Source organism: Cibotium barometz, chromosome 37 (assembly GCF_041138505.1).
Source record: "Cibotium barometz isolate CiBa-2024 chromosome 37, ASM4113850v1, whole genome shotgun sequence".
Taxonomy (NCBI): Eukaryota; Viridiplantae; Streptophyta; class Polypodiopsida; order Cyatheales; family Cibotiaceae; genus Cibotium; species Cibotium barometz.
In genome coordinates, this window is record NC_141082.1 from 15,633,241 (window position 1) to 15,654,103 (window position 20,863).

At 51.1% G+C, this 20,863-nt stretch overlaps 1 protein-coding gene across 1 annotated transcript in view; it reads right to left on the bottom strand.

Moving 5' to 3' along the window:
• Window positions 1–5,741: 5,741 nt before the first annotated feature.
• Window positions 5,742–20,863, bottom strand: part of CCDA (cytochrome c biogenesis protein family) — a 62,874-nt gene continuing 47,752 nt past the window's right edge. Inside the window, exon 12 of the mRNA XM_086776633.1 lies at window positions 5,742–5,941. Coding sequence (XP_086632759.1) covers window positions 5,860–5,941 — 82 coding nt within the window. The 3' untranslated portion in view covers window positions 5,742–5,859. The remainder of the gene's footprint in view (window positions 5,942–20,863) is intronic.

Genomic DNA, 20,863 nt, shown 5'->3' on the forward strand with positions numbered 1-20,863 from the left:
GAGCATAAGACTCATTTGGCTACAGTGTTTGAAGAATTACGAAAGCATAAACTCTTCGTGAATGCTAAGAAAAGTGAGTTCTTTCTCTCAGAGATACACTATTTGCGGCACATTGTATCCAAAGAGGGTGTAAGAATGGATCCTGCTAAAATTGAAATCATTCAGAATTTGTTAGAGTTGCAAAATGTACATGAAGTGCAAAGATTTCTTGGGTTATGTTCATACTATAGGTGATTCATAAGGCATTTCGCTAGGATTGCCTCGCCATTACATGATCTTACAAAATAGAAAGCCGCCTTTAAATGGACTTCGAATAAGCAAGATGCCTTTTTGCAACTCAAAAATGCTATCATTTGTGGGCCCGTGTTTATTGTTCCCGACTTCTTGCAAAAGCCATTCACAGTGGAACGTGATGCATGTGGGAATTGTATATAGGGGCTATCCTAAATCAAGAGGGTCATGCAGTTGCTTATGAGAGCCGTCGATTGCATGATGTCGAGATCCATATGGACATTTATGAAAAAGAGCTCTTGGTTGTAATTCATGCCTTAAAAATATGGAAGCATTATCTTCTTGGGACTGAATTTGTAGTCAAGACAAATCACCAAAGCTTGAGGCACTTTTTATCTCAAACAAAGCTCTCAGAGAAGCAAATGAGAATGGCAAATTTTCTTTCTATGTTCCATTTTCAAATCATACATACTCTAAGAAAGAAGAATGTAGTGGGAGGCCATATGTGGCTGCCGTTTCAGTGGCCTCACATGGGGACTTGACTGCCATGCGTGATTTGTATCATTTGGATGCTAATTTTTCCCATATATGGACTGATTTGATGGCTGGTCACTCACATGCTTCTTATGTAATCAAAGAGGGTTATCTTATGAAGAATAACTGCTTATGTGTGGTGAAGGATATGCGTCCAAAGGTTATCGACGAATGTCACGCCCCACCTTATGCTGGTCATAACAATATTTTACCCACGACACAGATGATAGAAAGATATTTCTTTTGGCCAAGCATGCGTAAAGACATTGAGGTTTATGTACGCGCATGTATTACTTGCCAAAAAGTAAAATTTGATAGACAAAAGCCTCCAGGTTTGCTTCAGCCTTTCCCTATTCCCTCGCAGTCATGGGAAAGCATTACTATGGACTTCATTATGGACTTACCTCGATCCCACATAGGAATGATGCTATTTGGACGATAGTTGACAGGTTTAGCAAGCAAGCTCACTTCTTGCCTGTCAAGAAAACCATTAAAGCTGATCATATGGTGAAGCTTTTCCTTGCTCACATATTCAAGCATCATGGTATGCGTAAGTCCATTTTTGGGGATAGAGATCCCAGGACTACGAGTCTCTTTTGGAGGGCTCTATTTGACAATATGGGCACTAAGCTTGAGTTCTCATCTGCTTATCACCCCCGAACAGATGGTCAAAGTGAGGCTGCAAATTCTGCTGTGTCAAATTTGTTTAAGTGTTATGTGGCAGATCAAAGGAGTGTGTGGGAGAAGTATCTTCCACTTGTACAGTTTGCCTACAATAACATGGTACATGCCTCCACGAGAAAGGCTCCGTTTGAGATTATTTATGGCAAATTGATCTTGCCACCCATCCTTCGTACAAAGGATGAGATTTTTGCAGCCGATGAGTATGTGCGTGATTTAGATGTCGCCTTTGCTCAGGTCCGGACAGCCATTGTACACTCTCAAGACAAGCATAAGAGGGCTACCAACAAGCATAGAAGGGACATGCAAGTCAAGGAAGGTGATTGGGTATTGCTGAAATTTGAGAAAGCTAGGCTTCGGAAGAGGCGAGGACGAGAGGGATCATATCCCAAGCTTTCTACTCAATATTATGGACCCTTCAAACTGCTTGAACAGATCAATGAAGTGTCCTACAGGCTTGCTTTACCCAGTCATTAGAAGATTCACAATGCTTTTCACGTGGGGCCAGATCTGGACGAGCCTGTCATCACAGAAGATCCGCCTGAGATTGATGAGCTTGAGGAGATCCTCCAGCCAGAGCAGATTGTATTTCACAAGGAGAGAAACCTACCTCATGGGAAGCTTTCCAGGAGATACATTGTGAAATTTAAGAACTACTTACCCATTGATGCAAAGCGGGTAGATGACGATTATTTTATTGATTATCCGCAGCTCTTGCAGACATATCTTCAGGCTTTTCAATTGAGGTCAACTGTTTAGAAGTCGGGAGGGATGTCACCATTTGGTCCATCTCCATTTCTGGAGCCACTTCTATGGGACTGTCACTCCATAGAGCGACCACATTTGTACCATGTTCACATGTGGCCAAGCCACTGTCCCATGTGAAAGGGTCAGTCATCTTGTGTCACAGGGACGAGAACCAGTTTTGTGCCACCCATGTGTGACCAGTATTGTGCCATATAGACAGGAGCATGTTTGCTACCACCCAGTATGACCAAGATTGCGTCTTATCCATGGGACTGTCACTCCATGGTAGGACTGATATTTGTGCCAAGCTTGTCTATGGGATTATCACTCCATAGAAAGGCCCGTGCTAGGATCTGTGTTCTGCCTATGGGACCGTCACTCCATAGGAAGACCAGGACTTCACACTTCTGTCGCGCCAGTTTTGTGCCCGACAAGAAATTCTTGGACAAGTTTCATGAAAGGAAGATTTCGTTCATTACATGTGCACATGCATTCATGTTTGCATGCAAAAACTTGTTTTCACATGACTTGTTTTCGTGTGATTGCCTGCTATGACGTGCCAGTACACTGGAAGGGGACACCCCCAATGTACTATTGGTGTGCTATTTGCTGACGAGTTAGTGTGGCGTGTGAGCAAGTGGTAAGTATTAGCCTTTTTGGCCTTTTTCTAATGTAAAATCTATAAAGTACTGTAAACCTTGATATAAATAAGGTTGGGTGTTCACACACAATTAAAATAATGGACGGACACCTTTCAATGTGGGTGCCCAAGGATTAATCATTAATTAAATATTTAAAACAAAGATTGCATGGGAAGAGTTCTCTCCAACACGTGGATGGTGGAAGGGAGTGGTAGAAGGAGGAGCCTACTATATGGAGAGATGAGAATGGTTTTTTCTCCGGCCCGCCTACTGCCTTGTACCCGCCTGTTGCTACTGTCCTTTGTACCCGCTTGCTGCTGTCTTCTGTACCTGCCAGTTTTGCCAGCTCTGTACTCGCCTCCACCTCCAGCCCGCCTGGTTGCTGTCTGCTGGGATACCCGCCTGCTGCTGCACTGTACCCACCTCTATACCAACTACGTGTTGCTGCCCTGTACTTGCTCTAGTATCCGCTGGTGGTTGCTCCAGTACCCGCCTGTGGGTGGCTGCTCCGACCAGTACCAACCTGTGGCTGGTACTGCCCTTGTGTTCGCCATCAATACATGCCCTGTACTTGCTCTAGTATCCGCCTGGTGGTTGCTCCAGTACCCGCCTGTGTGGTGGCTGCTCCGACCAGTACCAACCTGTGGCTGGTGCTGCCCTTGTGTTCGTCATCAATACATGCCGACTACGGCTGTCTCCACCAACCAGGACTACATGAAAGGAGGGAACAGTCTCCTCACCTTACATCCCAATTTGAATCTTTATCAAGTACTTGTTTTTGTATTTCAAATTCAGATAATATTAAATTTAAATGATGTTTTTCCTAGTCATGTGTAGGCAAGCATCTCCACCAGTTTCCTTCACCATGGAAGGCCACTGGGATGGTGATCTTTTCCCATGAGTACCCTGACCGCGCCCGCACATTTAGAGGAGCCAGTGAAGGTCATTGAGGTTTGAGGGAAACTAGGAGCAAAGCTTATTTGGGAGCACCAAGTATCACTCCCTCCGAGGTGCCTCACCTTGCCAGGTGCTAGTACGGGCGTGCCTGTTGATGCACGGTCCCAGAAGACAAGTGAGGGACAGGTGTTCACCCAATGAAGGTGGGAAACTACCTGTGATTTGGTCTACTCCGACAACTGATTCTTCACCAACAGAAATCTTATTGTTTTTTAGTTGTATTCACTCTAAGTTATGGAGAAATCTAGCCATGGGACCCATGAACACTTGTACATATAAATACTCCAAGAAATACAAATTGTAATGAGGGGGGAGGGGGCCTTTCCAGCCCTAATGATGGTGTCAAGAGTTCTTTGTTATTTCCAATTTTAATGTTGCAAATATTGTCCATTGTTTGTATTAGTTAAGTGATCTAAAAATGTGTATTTTATCTTCCACTTTGTAGGCCTCCTTTAGGGAGCGGTTATAGATTATTTGATCCCCGACCCGTACATGGAGGCAAGTTTGTATCTAGCCCTTCGTGGTTGTATTGAGCCATTCATGGCTGTTTTTTTATTCACTAATAGAAGGATCTTTTTTCCCAAAAAAAAAAAAGTGCCAAGTATACGGTGGGACTCTAGAAGACAAGATCATGACCTTTATCCTCTCTATTTGTGAGACTTCCCCAGAGAATACCTGGCATGTTCAAGTTGTCCCATTCTAAGCTACCATTAAATTAAACAAGGAGACATTTCCCCCCTTCTCTTGATAAAAGACCTTGACTATCTTTGGCAAAGGATCCTCTGCCTATACACATCAGTGCCGTTCATGCCGCGTACTATCACATGGGGGCCAGTAGCCAGGGTGACTGAGGCCAACCCTGCTAGTTTCTACGAGGAGGCAACAGGTGGGCAGGCCTTCCGACTCTCTCACTGCAGGATTGATACAGTTCCCACCCCCAACAATTCGGCAGAACTTTGGTCTCTGGGCACTAGCCCAAGATGGGAGATCATCAGTAGCATAGCTGCATGGCATATTTGGCAGGCCCATTCTGACAAGACCATCGAGGGTACTCTCACCCATCCATCTGAGTCCATCCGCTCCATTTGACCAACATCATTCATACCCTCCACAAAGTGGGGGAAGCTGCAGGGCGGGTCAGATCGCATGTGTAGATGGCGAGAGGCTTTGTGTGAACATGGCATGCACGGGTCCCTTTCTCACTGGGCTGGCGAGATTCCTTGGCATTATAGACCGCCAGTTTGGCTCTTTCCCCCCCACCCCACCCCCCACGCAGTACTATCACATGGGGGCCAGTAACCAGGGTGACTGAGGCCGGCCCTGCTTGTTTCTAGGAGGCAACAGGTGGGCAGGCCTTCCAGCTCTCTCACTGCAGGATTGATACAGTTCCCACCCAAAACAATTCGGCAGAACTTTGGTCTCTGAAAACAAGCCCAAGATGGGAAGCATAGCTGCATGGGATATTTGGCAGGCCCATTCCGACAAGGCCATCGAGGGTACTCTCATCTCTCCATCTGAGTCCATCCGCTCCATTTGACCAACATCATTCATACCCTATGCAAAGTGGGGGAAGCTGCAGGGCGGGTCAGATCGCATGCGTAGATGGCGAGAGGCTTCCTATGAACATAGCATGCACGGGTCGCTTTCTCACTGACGGGGCTGGTGCCAGTTTGCCCCCCCCCCCCCCCCCCCCCCCCCCCCCCAATTTTGTATGAGGTAGCTCCCCCGTTTGTAATTTGCCTCCTTTGAGAGTGCTGAGCATGTACATCTAGCCCTCGGACTGCTATTTTTTAACTAATAGAAGGATCTTTTTTTGAGAAAAAAAAGGACTTTTTCCATCAGTAGAAAGATTCAAATTCTTGCGACAATATGGTAAACAACAGATACATAAACCAGCCAATCAGAAAGCAAACGGCGTTCCTAAATGACACAAAAATTACCTTGCAGAGAGGATGAACTTCATGCTTCATTCACAAGTGCTACTTTGAGATTCTCTTAATGAGGTTCAGTCCCAAACTATATTACAAGTTATACAGCCTTCAAAAAAGTTGTTGCGACGTGTATTACATTACATACTCATAACCATAGATGATGCAGGAAAAAGGCGGTCCAGCAATGTATAAAGGCCCCCTCCAATCAACAATGCTCCACTGCAAAAGTAGCTTGTCCTTTCAAAATTCTCTCTCTCTCTCTCTCTCTCTCTCTCTCTCTCTCTCTCTCTCTTCATACACAGCTTAGCCAAGCCCGCAGCACACCTAACTACACACAAATAATTTCAGTTGGTTGCGTACATGCAAAGGATTCATCACATGGGGGGTGGGGCAGAAAAAGACTACCATGGTTGGCCTTATCTTCCTCTCTGCACATTTCAAATTAGCTGTTCAAGGTGACCCTGAGTGTTCGTATGCACAGATAATACGTTGGATGACATCTCATGGACTTTCTATGAGAGCATTGTCCCCTTTCCAATACATGTAATCACAAGCAGCTATACGCACCATGGGTTCGATTTGACATGCTCCCATCCAAAATGAGTCTATATAGAGACCACTTTCTCATGCTAACAGAGGGGCCTATTGAGATGCCAAGATACTTGAGGATTCACTTATTACATGCATTGAAGAGTTCTATAAAGCAGCTCTGTGTTTCATTGAATAGGTTTCATCTCTATACAGGTCAAGCGCTGGACCTAGCACAAGGGAGTAAACAGAGATCCATATATACATGGTACATAGTACACAGGAGAACTACTGAAACACTTTTCTGGTCTTATAAACCCTTCAGATATTTTGAAGCCATAACTTTCTTTCTCTCTTTACACCCACGTACACACACACACTAGCCCCATTCCTTGCACTTCCGTGCCATCACACACACACAATGCCATTTATACCACAGGCATTGGCAGCAGTTGTTTTTTCCTTTCAATTCTTTTCTTTCCATGGCTTAGTATTGCAGTATTGTATCACCTTTTGGTCTCGTAGACCCTTTGGGTCTTTCGTACACGTTAATACTATACTCTCTCTCTCTCTCTCTCTCTCTCTCTCTCAGCCATCAAAGATTTTTGTGGTATACGCATCCACATCAGAATCCACCACCCATCCAGTGCCTCTGCTTTGACAACATAGCTCACAACCCATATCCGTGTGTTGGGTATTTCGGAGTTTGTTGGTGTGGACACTCTCTTTGGGTGTGAACAACCCTTGGTTGGTTTTGGTCAAAAAATAAGGCTTATGCATATAAAAGCATGTACTTTGTTGGTTCTAATACAATGAGTTGTCATTTGGGTTTTGGAATCTCTCTCTTGTTTGCTATCGCATCTCTCTCTATACCGACGTTAATACCTCCTCTCTCTCTCTCTCTCTCTCTCTCTCTCTCTCTCTCTCTCTTATGATGAGATTACATGGACACTTTTGTATCACTTTTGGTCTCATAGAAGATGTTTAATAGAACTCTCTCTCTCTCTCTCTCTCTCTCTCTCTCTCTCTCTCATCTGGGAGCATGCCCCAGAACCGATGGTATGATGATGAGTGCAGAAACCTTTACCGCAGTCTCCGAGGCAAAGGGCTCGCGGGGAGATCACCTAGAGACAGGCAGGTAGGAGGATGCATACTCTCACCCACCGTAAGCGGCGAGCTTATGAGGAGGCTCAGTACTGGGACACATATCACATGCTCATGAGCAGAGATGCTGCTGCTGCTTGGAGGAGACTCAAAGAGCCCCGTCCTCCCACACCTATTGCCGATCCTCAGACCTGGCAGACATATGCAGAGAGACTCTATGATGTGCTTGCACAGCCCCCTATACCACAGCCCATAGAGCCATGCCCCACAGTCTCCACCTTCTTCACCCCACCTATGGTTAGGAGGGCCATATGCCGACTCCAACATGGACAGGCGACAGATCATACAAGATTACAGGGAGAGCATCTCATCTATGCTATTGATACATTGGCACCATTTCTTGCTCATCTCTTCAACAGAGCTCTGTCAGAGGGGTTTCCAGCTGAGTGGACGATGCACACTATTGTGCCGATCCATAAAGCGGGAGATGTACTAGACCCCGGGAACTACAAGACCATCATGATTGGCCATATATTGGCCAAACTATACGAGGCAGTTTTGGAGGCAGAGCTGAGCACTCATGCAGAGGATGGGGGATTGAGAGCAGCAGGCCAGGCAGGCTTCCGACGAGCCTTCTCGACCATCGACCACATTTTTACATTGAGGTGCCTGATTGATCAGGCCAAGGCATGGAGACAACGGCTCTATTGTTGCTTTGTGGATTTCCGCAAGGCATTTGATACTGTGCCCACAGAGTGCCTCTTTCGGCGACTACAGACACTAGGCATACCCTCAAACATGATGTGGGGCATATTCAGGCTATATGAGCAAGTCTTTGGGAGAGTCCGATGCCCAGGAGGCTTGTCCGACACAGTTGCTAGTGAACCATGGGAAAACCAAGGTTACGATCTTCCACCCCTCACCCGTAGTCAGGAGCCACACTACTCTCACATTAGCAGGAGGGCGGGTCGAGGTGGTGAGCTCTTATGTTTACCTTGGCATCACATTTACTAGCTCAGTTGGACGCTTCTCCATGGCTCAGGCAATCCGAGACAGAGTGACCCGGGGATATGCAGCTCTTGCTGGCCTTGAGCGTCAGTGTCATCAGGCACATTTTCAGGAACCTCGCACGAAGGGGTGGCTCTTTGATACATTAGTGACACCAGCCTTGATGTATGCAGCAGCGGTTTGGGCACCAGGGCTTGCAGCCTCCACATGGGTACAGCTAGAGAGACCACAGATCTTGATGCTCTCAAGGATTATACGCAGCAAACCATCCGTCCCGCACGACATTGTTCGAGCTGAGTTTGCTGCACCACCTATGGTAGTGGAGGCATTGTTCCAGACGATACAGGATGAGGGAGATACCCACGGAGAGATTATCCCACCGAGCTTTTGAGGCATCCAGACAGCTGGCCGAGGCTGGACACACTGGATCTTGGTATGCACAGATGCTACAGTGGTTCTCACATCATGGGATAGACATTGAGCGGTTGCCACCTTTTCAGTATGATTAGTCTGCTCCACGGGGTTACCTCTCTCTCAATGAGAGGAACAGAGTGATGAGACAGGACATATGGCAGCGCTACATGCAGGAGACATGCCCACTACCACCGAAGATACTGTATTACAGAGACCACTTAATGAGCATCTCAGGGGATGGGTTTATACAGCGACCGCGGTATATGGATGTATACATGCCAAACAGCTCTCGCGTTGCTATTGGACAGCTACGAGTCTCATCACATCAGCTAGAGATAGAGGCTGGGAGAGCGGCACGGGTTCCCAGAGCCGAGCGGATATGCAGATTGTGCCGCGAGGAGGTGGAGACTGAGGATCACTTTGTATGTGGATGTAGAGCCCACCAGGGGGTCAGAGATAGATATGCAGGATTGTTTGAGGAGCATGTTGCATGACAAATGAAGATCAATACAAGGATGCAACAAAAAAGACACTTAGGGCTCTTGAAAAGAGTTCAAAGTTGTAGATGAATGTGGGAGAGGGCTTGACAATAGTCCCACATGGGAACTTTTGGGAGTTCTAGAATTTTTGTATAAAAGGTGGCCCATTTGAAAGCTAGAGGCACTCTTTGGTCATTTGGTTGACAGGCTCATAGAGAGAGCTTGCTCCATAGCTCCTTCTCATGTGCTCTCCCAAAGCTCTCCATCTCCATTCATGCTTCAATCTTGTACTCTCTATTCTCTACATTTTCAATGATATGAGGTTTTGGTCAACACACTTGCTAATCTAGATTTCTTAATGATGTTTTGATTTGTGAGTTGTGCATGTGATGAAGCTTGTGCATGAAATGATGTGTAGTTGAGGCTTGTGTGATAGCTCTTTGCATGTTAGGTTCTTTGCATAAGTTACATTTTTGTGCTTAAGTGTAGCCTAATCTTGATGCTTTGATTATGTTAGATTGATGTGTTGATTGTGTTAGATTGATTGCTTGAGTGTTGAAGAAGGATTGAGTAGGACTAAAAGTCATTAGTATGTGGTTAACTCATCTTCTCCCATTCGGGATAGCCTCTATGCGCTAACCGGGTTGCATTCACGGATTGACAAGTATGTGGGTTGGAGTGTAGCCTCCGCTATGCTATGATGTCCCCAACAGAGCACTCTTCACACTCCATCAGTTGATGGAGGCCTTGGACCAGCGAGACAGCTTGGCAGACTACTACTAGAGCTTCATAGTTCTCGAGAGAGACTCCTCCAAACACCCGCTCCCACTAGGGGTGGTAGACAGTCCCAGCTCACAGATTTCTTCTAGAGAGCTATGCCAGTGCCAGCTGATGTACCACGTGGGGTGACCGCTTTCATTCAGACTCAGGGTACATGTTCACGCCACTCACCGCCTCAGCATCGGCGATGTATGATATCTTATATCCCTCTTATGGCACTGGATGGAGTTAGACATAGATCTGCATAGCATGCTTGTACAACCCCTTCAGCATATAGAGATGCATCTTGCCTTAGCACTCCATCCACATCCCCACCCCCCTTTATATTGTTTGTATATGGGCTCCACCGATCCATGATGATTCACAGTTGTATCCAGACACATGCACACTTTTTCTTTTCTTTCTTTTCCTTTTCTTTCTTTTTTTTTTCTTCCGATGACTGAAAGAACACAGTTGTATTATTTTTTGTCTCATAGGCCGACTTTGGCCTCTCGTAGACGTTAATATATCTTTCTTTCTTTCTCTCTCTCTGCACCAACTCATCATGGCTTGAACCTCAATCTCTCTCTTTGCACATGCTCCACTCCTCGCACCATGAATGCTAACATGGTATCAGAGCCACATTAGCTATGCTTCATACGTCTTCTTTGCGTTTTTTCCTGCCGCCTTCAATGATGCGTCTTTTGATGCTGCCATTATCAGTGCTATGTTCTTTTGCTCTGAGCTGTGCATTTCTCATCAGTGCTGCCACCACATCAATAGCTGCATTAACCACCTCCGATGTAGCCCTACGCCACCCATCCGCTCTGTCCACTACCCTACGTGCTGCCCGATCTACTCTGTGCTCTTCGCCACCCTGTGTACCTCTTCATGATGCACCATCATCCCACCGGCCACTGCATGATGCTGCCCAGCAGCACTAGCCCATCACCGTCAGCAGCTATCACCTGCAGTAGTTCCACAACAGCAACAAATTTGGTGGTTTTTCTAAAAATGGAAAAATCACCTAACTGAAGCTACTAATTTTAAAAAAAATAGGGCTTTTTCAGAAATATGGAGAGCAGCAAGGGAAGTTTCAGGATAGAAAAGTTCAATGGCATCAACTTCTCAACCTGGCAGACAAAGCTTCATCTTTATTTGATGAGGGACAGCTTATGGTCCATGGTCAACTGGCACCGACAAGAAACCAAGCAACAACGAAGGGGCTCAGAAGATTCAAATCTAGCAAGACCGAAATGACAAGGCCATCGCTCTCATCAGGCTTGCATTGTCCGACCATCTTGTTCACCATGTGGACTTCAACAAGAGTACCAATGAGGTATGTGACAAATTGGAAAATTTGTTTGGCAACAAGATAAATAAGCTCTTTAAGGTTTTTTTGAAGCAAAAATTATTTGGTCTAAAAATGAGTGTAGAAGAGACCTTGGGAGAGGACTTTTTTTTTTTTTTGGAAAAACGATCCTTCTATTAGTTAATGAGAAAACGCCATAAGGCTACAAAGCTCACCTCACAAGGAGGGATAATAAACACAGTGAACACCGGAGCTCCACCCCCGTGGGCTGGCCACTCTCTGGGGGGGGGCTACCTAGTAGTACATGCTGGAGGTGAGAAGAGCCAAACTGGAGGCCTGTACTGCCAAGTGACATCCTCGCCCCTCGCGATGAGGAAAGGGCCAGGCTGCCAAGTGCGGAGGAACGCCTTGCGGCGACCTCTCATGCGATCCGAGTCGCCCTGAAGTTTCCCCCAGTCAAGGTGTGAATGATGTCCACCCAGAGGGCCTGTATGACCTCCGCCGGTGGAGTCGCCTGGCGGTCTATGGCCTCCCTGCATCGGGCTCTCCATATGTGCCAAGCCGTCATGCTGCTGATCATCTCCCATCTGTGCCCGTCCCCCTCCTGGGAGACTGCCGAAGAGAAGTCTGGCGTCGGAACCACCGCCATCGCCCTGTCAGAGACCTGGATGGTCACACTGCCAGGGACGTCCTCGTATCCAAGGGCCGGGCCGCTATCCGTGGCCCAAGCCACCGCACCCCACATCGCCATCATCTCACCTGGCGAGCCTGCAAAAACCATCCTGAGAGCGCGCTGCCAGACCTGCTGTGCCTGTGGGCAATCCCATAAGCAGTGCCGCTGCGACTCCTATGCATGGCCGCACCGAGGGCGGGACGCTGGGTGTCTGCCAAAAGCTAGCCAAGCCCCCACAGCCAGTCCTCTATGCGCTATAAGCCAGAGAAAAAGCGTCACCTTCCGGGGCCGGAAGCTGGCCCAAAGGCGCTGCCAGAAGTCCCTAAGGAAGGCATGTGAGAGCCCCTGTCGCCGCCAATGCTCGGCCGCCGCCAGGGTGCCCGCTGTCCTGTGCCTCTGGATCCGCCGCCCCAGCCTCACTGTGTACTGAAAAAAGGGGGTGCCTGGGCTGGTAGGGGCCGAGTAGGGATCTCGCCAAAGCCACTCACCGGGATCCCACTGAAGGCGAATAAGAGGCCTGTTGTCCCAAGCCCATAATCTCCAAGAATAGTCCTCCCCTATCGAGGCCGGTGAGGGGTCTACATGCCACTGTCTCTGATGAAAGCCGACCAACCACCCGCACCCTCTGAAAGATACAACCCTGGAACTCATCCAAAACTAGTCGGGTCCTCTGAAGCTGGCCTCCCTCTCCCACCTCGAAGGTGAGTGGGGCGACTCTCTCTGCTGAGCCGCAGACCGCTAGAAGGATCTCATGCCGAGTAAAGACGCCCATCCACTGTGGAGGTGGAGGGTCCTGTACTGGAGTCCGCCACTCCCGGAGGATGGCCGCCTCAATGTCCTGCCTCATCAACTCTCTGCCCCTCATCCCGCTGAGTCTCCTCTCCTGAGCCTCTAGAGGCAACTGCTGAAAACATATCCAGTCGTCTAGGGACTGGGCTGGGCCGGACCTCAAAGGGCCCCACGACACGTGAGATCGCGATCCAACCATATGACCACTGGGAAGTCAGATCAAGGGGTTCCAGATCAATGGCTACCTCAGGCGCTCCTCATCGGTGCCCGGGGGAGTCTGGAAGAGTGACGGCCTCAGATGCTCCCAAGCCCTCAGAAGGCTAGCTGCAAAACGCTCCTCGAATCCAAGGCCCACTCCTCTGGATCGCTGCTCTGTAAAGATCCACCTGATGCTGGGGATCCAGGGGCCGCTAAGAGAAGGAGTGCGGCTGAGAATCCTAGAAACAAGAAACTCCTTCCACGCCTCAGCGCCTGGTAGGAGGCCACGAACCACCAACTTGCCAAGCAAAGCTCGGCTCTGACAAATAGGATCAACTATGCCCAGGCCGCCTCTCTCCCTCGGCTGGGTGATCACAGCCCATGCCACCTTGGCCCTGGCGGGCCGCCCGTCGCCACCGGACCAAAGAAAGTTCCTGATGAGCCTCTACACCTGGCCAATACACGCCCGCGAGAAGGCCCAGCAAGAAGTGATGTACCACATGAAGGCAAGCAGGACCTGGTTGGCCACAACCACTCGGCCAGCCAGAGATAAACGAGCGGTACTCCAATACAGAAGCTTCTTCCGAATGCTCAGAAGAAGGGGGGCTATCTGCTGCTCCGGAGATATGTCAATGCCCACATAGCATCCCAAATAGCGCACTGTAGTGCCGGGGGGCAGCCACTGAAACCCATCAACTGGCCTCCAAGTCGGGGGGGGGGGGGGGGGGGGGGAACAGAACTGACCCACAACCCACACGACTTGTGCCAGTTGATCAAAGCGCCCGAGGCTCTGCAAAACCTGTCCATGGCTGAGACGAAGCGGCGGAGGTTCTCCTCCCCTCCCTGAAGATAGACAGCAGTGTCATCCGCAAACTCTGAGTCTAGGAGCTCCTCCGAGGTGCGGATGGGGAGCTGGAGGCCCCGCAAACCTGTATCTTGTGCCGTCAAGAAAGTGCTCATGGCCTCCGCCACAAAAAGAAAAGAAAGGGCGCCAAGGGGCACCCCTGCCGCACCGAGCGCGAGAGCTGGAACCTCTCTCCGCGCACGCCCTGTATCAGCACCTGGCTATGGGCCGATGTGTAGAGTGCAGAGACCCCACGGATCCACTGAGGGGGGAAGCCCATCCTCTCCATAGTGCCTTCCAAGAAGGCCCAGTCCACCCGATCATATGCCTTCTCGAAGTCGAGAAGGAGCACTGCCAGATCCTCCTGCCGAAATCTAGCCAAAGCCGTAGCCTCCCAGAAAGAGAAGATGTTATCCAGGATACTCCTATCCTGGATGAAGCCTGTCTGCGTGGAGTGGATGATGTCCGGAAGGTGAGGCTGAAGCCGCCTGCTGATCGCCTTAGCTAGGACCTTGTAGGCCGTGCCTAGCAAGGTGATCGGTCTCCACTGTCTAATCTCCAGTCTGTCTCCTCCCTCTTTGGGGATCAAGTGAATCAACCCCTCTGCCATGCTGTCCGGCATGTCTCCCGACTCCATGATCTCCTAGAATGCCAATCTGAAGCCCCTATGCAAGAGACCCCAGTACCTCTGGAAGAAAGCCACTGAGAGACCGTCCTCACCAGGGCATTTGCCCCGAGGAAGTGCCTGAAGAGCCTCCTCCAATTCCGTATCCGAGAAGGGGGAGAGAAGGGAGTGCTGCAAATGGGCCGGCACAACCGGCCTCGCGAAGCTCCAGACTGCCTCCCGAGCCTCTCTCACCCTATCATCTGCTGGCTCAGCAGAGAGCAGATCCCTGTAAAATCTGTGGCGATCGCCCGAACCCTGGGGGGATCCACCACCACCTGGCCATCAGCCTGCCGAAGAGGCCTGAGACCCTCTCGTCTGAAGCGGGGCCCTATCGCCTCAAAGAAGTCTCGAGTCACTCTGTCTCCAGCCTGTGTCCAAAAAGAAGCCCGAGCATGGAATCGGAACTCCACCCTCCTCTCCTCGATGGATCTGATCTCTGTGCGAGCTGACTCCATCTGCTCTGAAATCCAAGGGCTCGTAGGCTCCCTCTCCTGAAGTCTCTGAAGGGAAGCTAGACTCCTCCGCAGGCTCCTCTCCTACTCTCTGAAAGCCTCCAGACGGTCCAGGGCAGCCTGTCTGAGCATCCTACTGATCTCCTGCAAACCCCTGTCAAGATCGCTGGCTGCCGATCCTCTCCTGAACTGAAGCTCCTACCAGACCTGCTCAACTCTGGTCGCAATCTCGGGCTCCTCTATGAGACAATCTGGAATCCGGACGCTCTGGCCTCGCTCTCCTCTCGTGGGGTCATCGATCTGGAGAAGCACTGGAAAGTGGTCTGAAAACGAGGAGCCTGCAAGTATACCCACAGTGCCACCTCTATCGCAAGCCCACTCATCAATGTAAAACCTGTCGATGCGGGAAAGGTTAACTCCTGTGGCCCGTCCATCCGAGCGCGAGAAAGAAAAATTCCCCTGCAACTTGCCAAACTCCGAGAGAGTCCACGGATCCTGGCCTCTCACCTGCAGCACTAGTTCCTCCCAGGCAGCGAGCTCCGGCCCATGAATGGTCTCCTAGCTGCCCCCCATCCTGTCCTCTGCATCCTCCAGCATGTTGCAATCCCCCCCTAGGCACCAATGGTCTGCCATGGGGAGGGACTGCCTAATGGTGCTCCAGAACTCAGCTCTCCCGGTCGCCCCATTAGGGGCGTAGAAGTTGAGGAAGCCAATGCGGTCTTCCCCAACCCGAAGGATGATCCACTGCGCTCGACCCTGGACCAGAGTGCCAGAATCCACAACCTCGGATAGAAGCTGCTCGCTGACTGAGATGCATACTCCACCCTGGTTCCCCTGGGAGCCATATGCCGGTGACCAAAAAGTGTGACTCCTGCCTGGCAAGATCTTCCCGCAGGTGCGGGTACGCCCGACAGAAAGGTGGTGCTCCTGGATGAAAAGGATATCTATGGGTCCTCCAACGAGAGCCCTCTGGATCTCCTGGCGAAGTCTGCCCCGACCAATGTAGCAGCGAGGTCCACCAAGACCCTGGATGTTCCATGAGAGGATCCTCATGGATGAGCTATGGCAAGTGAAGCAGCCGCCACTGGCTCACCCCTCTCAGCCGGCCCGGATGAGCTGCCCTCCACTCTGTGAGTCTTGGGCGCCGGCTTGGAGGGAGAATAGTCACTGTCAGTCCGGGTGCGGAGTCTCTCCAAAAAAAGGGTGACCTGTCTCTGTGTCCAGCCCCACTCCGCCTTCGCCCTGTCTAGGGCATAGGCGTGAGACCAATCCTCTGCATATATGTATCTAAAGGTAGGCTGCACCCTCGGGGCGGCGTGGAGGAGAATCAGTAGCACCGCCTCGACTGAGGTGTGGACCGGATCCGCCCGCCAATCTCCTATGCCAAACAAGCTCATGCGGGCTGAGTGTAATCGGGTCTGCAATAGGTCCGTGAGCCCCAGGTCACTGAAGTGGTGAGAAAACTCCAGTATCTGATCACGCAAAACTTCCTCTACAGAGTTGCAATCCCATGCTGTGTCTGGGGCAACACTGAGAGGAAAGGAGAAGGCCACCACGCTGCTCACCACTGAAGGAGAACGAGAGGGATGGCACACTACGCAAACTCGCAAGGGCGCGACCAATGTCTCAAACGGGCCAGCATCCAGCTGGAGACACCTGAAAAAACCATAATCCACTGGGAGCCCCATCACTCGCGGGGGCCCCCCCAGGGGAGGCTAGAGAGAACTCTGTGGCGGGCGAAGCTATGATCGCCATCTCCACCGGCCCAGAGTGGCGATGGAACAGCCGCTGAACTGAACTCTGGCCTACCCAGCTGCGCTGCCCCGGGGCAGTGGGTGGTCTGGAGGAGTATCCTGGAGAGGCAGAGGGAGGGATGGTGGCTCGCGGAGAGGAGGGGGGAGAGCGAGGAGAGGATGGAGAGGCATCTGCCAGAGGAGAGGAGTCGAGGGGGCCGCCGGGGGAGGCGGGAGGGGGGGGGCTGGGGGGGGAGAGGGGAGGGGGGAAAGAGTGCTCTCCGAGTGAAGGGAAGAGGGGCCGGGGGTCGCAGAGTGCGGCCCGGGATCCTCAGGAATCTACTCCATGGAGGGGGCGGGGCCCCCCGCGGGGGGAGGCGGGAGCGGGGTCTCCACGTGGGGGGCTCCACCGGTGGCCTCAATGGGCACTGAGACTGAATCCTCGTCCATCGGGGTGGGACCTGCTGGCCGCCTATCCCTGACTGGAGCATAACTGCGGGTAGGTGCCTGGACGCCAGCCGGGGTCGCCTGTCCGCCAGCCTGTGCTGCCTGCTGGCGTCTGCGACGGTCCCTGCGGGCCGGGCGTTTCCACCGTCGAACCTCCTGCCATCCGCCAGCCTCCTGGGACTGCGCGGCATCCTCCGCCGGAGCCTGCTCGTCAGATGATGGCGCCTGCTGAGACGAGCCAGGGATGTCCGGTCTCTGAGGTGGATGGCCACCCCTCAGGCCTCCTGAAGGGGGTCCAGAGGCGGCAGAGCGTGAAGGATGAACCCCCTTGTGGGGACAAGCGCGTGCGAGGTGGCCCATCTCCCGACAGATGTAGCACTGGCCGGGGAGGCCCGAATACTCCACGCGCTGTATCAGATGTCCTCCAGACAGACAAGGGAGGAGGATCGTCTTCGGGAGGGACTCCGGTGAAGGAACCACAACACGAATGGCCGAGAGTCCTGCTGCCCGAGCTATCACTGAGGCCGCTGTCTGAGGCGTCTCCACCACTTGCCCGAACGCCTTGCCAATGGATGACAAGAGGGGCAAGTACTCCCTGCGGAGTCCAGGAAAGCAGATAGTGATGGGAAACCCATCGCGCCTGCCTAGCGGGTCAAAAGCGGGGTCGAAACCGTGAGTCCATCGCGCCGGGAACGCCCGGGATGAGCGGAGGGCAATGGGGCTCCGAGCCAGCACCGTCTGAGCTGCCTGGGGGGGACTCGAAATCCACCTGGTAGTAGCCACGTCCCAAAAAATCGACGCTAACGATCTTGGCAGGCACGCCAACGAGGCTGCCTTGCAGAAGGTCGCGAAGCTCTCTCCGCATCGGACGGCTACCCACTATCTTGCAAACCAAGGAGGAGGCCTCAAGAGCAGATACTGTAGAAACAAACAACTGCTAATCTGCAGCTGTGAACTCCAGACGGAGACCGGAATCGGCAGGGGTAGTCGGAGCGGCTTCCATGGAGTCCTCCAGAGGGAAAAGGCCAGAGACCGGGGTCACCAACGGGAGGGACACAGCCCTACGAGGAAACGGAGAGGCGGAAGGTGAGAGGATAGCGGGGGTGGAGCGGGGGGAGGGGGGAGGGGGGAGCTGAGGCGGGGGGGGGGGGGGGGGGGGGGGGGAGCTAGCGGTGGGAGGAAGGGCGAGACGGAGGGGGAGGTGAGGGAGAAGGCGGGGGGAAGAGCCGCGAAGCGGAGGAGAAGGCGGGGGGGGGGGGGGGAATGGCGGGGGACAGGTGGCGGGGGAGGAAATGGCGGGGGAGAAAATGGCGGGGGAGAGAAGGCGGGGGAGGAGATGGCGGGGGAGGAAATGGCGGGGGGGGAGGAAGCGAGGAAGGAGGGGGGGGGGGGGGGGGGAGAGATGGCGGGGGAGGAAGCGAGGAGAGTAGAAGGCGGGGGGGAGATGGTGGGGGAGGAAGCGAGGAAGGCGGCGGGGGGGGGAGAGGCGGAGGAGAGGCGGGGGGCAGGGAGGGCGCGCGACCGCAAGGGGCAGCAGGGGGAGGGTAGACGGGAGGGGGGGGATGGGGCATAGCTCGCAGGAGCAGATCGCGCAGCTCAATCCTACCTTGGGAGAGGACTTGAGCAAACTTGGCTCCATTATGCTGCAACTCTCAAGCCTCGGAGTGAATGTTGAAGTGAATGATAAAAAGGTTGTTCTTTGATCCAACATAGAAGAAATCCCCAAGTTTTCACAGATTTTGACATTTCTAAGAGTGGCTAGAGAGACACCCTTTGATGACATGCTTTCAATGTTAATAGAAGAAGCCCATCGTCTCAAGGAGCAAGATAAAAAGGCGCTTAATACAGATAGAGCTATGTCAACCAAATGGAAAGGAAAGAAAGGGGGCAAGATAGTCAAGTGCAGTTACTGCAAGAAGCTTGGTCACATAGAAGAAAGATGCTTCAAGAAGATTGCAATGGAACAAGAAAAAGATGCCGACACCCGAACTTTCATGTCAAGCCTGATATAAGAGCTTGACCACTAGATGACAGCCTACATTAGTCTATGAAGACAAACCCCCCTTTCTCTAAGCAAGGGTAAAAAGGGGATGATGGAGCATCGCAAAAAATGGAAACACACAAAATATTTAATTCAGATTTTGGGAGACTTTCCGGGCAGAGAACCCTTCAAAACATAATAGGAATTAGATGGCCCAATCATAATCTTCCTCATTAAGAGAAAGATTCTCCATTGCCGGTGTAGTGGTCACTATGAATGCCTTGTCTTTTGGTTCATGATCTTCTTCCTCAGTTACTAGGTTTGCATGCTCACTGTGTTCTTTTGTATCACGTGATTGAATTTAGAGTCCATATCACTGTGACTAATGAAGGTTTCTCAAGCTTCACCTCCATCACTCCAAAGATCCAATGTATGTGTAGTCCGAGTAGATTTAACCACATTATCTGGTGGATCTCCTATCATGAGAGGTGGAGGTGGGGGGGATCCAGGCTATATTGAAATGTAAGGAGACGGTCCATCTGCTGTAAGCCATGTGGATGAAACCATTGAACTACCTCAGCGAATACCATGCACGTGTAGGTAATGGTGGTGGCTGTGTCAACGAGGAGGAGGGCAATCCAGCCCATCTGACCCACTCCCTCTTCCTCTCTTGATGTAACTGCATAGAGGACTCTACTGCTATGCGCGGAAGGCGGACTGTATACATGTCGAATGTATGTGACGGTCTAAAAGAGGGCATCTACACCCAAACTCAACATGTATAATGTCACGTGATACTGATGACAACATCATCACCTTTAGCCTCTCTATGTTCCTCCCCTCATCCTTTCCTAGGTTTGGACATAGCTGTTGGACGTAGTAAAGTGTCAAAAAGCCAACACTTAGTAAGGGGCTCCTGGAAATGTGCCTGAAAACACTCTCTCACTAGACAGGCTAGAGAGGAGTCGGTCAGTAGCACTTGTGGTCATGCAAAACTTGGGGGCCGTAAAAGTGACTCCAAGCTATACATACATACACACAATCTCCACTTGGCCTCTCCATGTAAGAAAGATAATCGTGAGGCGACCACATAAGATATGTTGAAGACCATAATCTTAGTTTTTCCCGAATTGATCGTAAGCTCTCCCCCCCACTGCAAAATATGTCCAATGCATCCGACTATTTCTGCAAGCCCTCGGCTGAATCTGAGATCAAGACATCATCATCAGCATATAGCAATACGGGCACTAGTGTCTGGGCCAATGGTGAGGCTCTATCTCCAACAATGTATAGACCGAAGACTATAGGTGAAAGTGGGGCAGCCTCGCTTAACCCCAGTAGTGCTACATTTATCTTCCGAGTGTCTATCACGTGCACGTACTCAGCCAAGTACTGCCTCATATAGTGCCATCATACCCCAGATCATCTCATATGAGAACTCCAGCTCCTGCAGGTGTCCTATCAAACGGGATCAGGGTAAGGAGTCAAAGACTTTGTGGATACAGCCAGCAGCCACAAAACCTCTTGGGCACCAAGACGACTAAGAGATAGGGCTTCACCCATAAACAGGTTGACATGGCGACTGTCAGAGACCAAGCAGCACACAAACAAACACAACAAAAGCTCCAACTTTTTCCATAGATATGCATCAATTCCATGAATCATCTACACACATCTAACCATGGCGTCTTTCCTGTACACCTCTGACTGCACTCCGTTCTCTGCCCTAAGTGTCCCATACCACCGAGCCTTG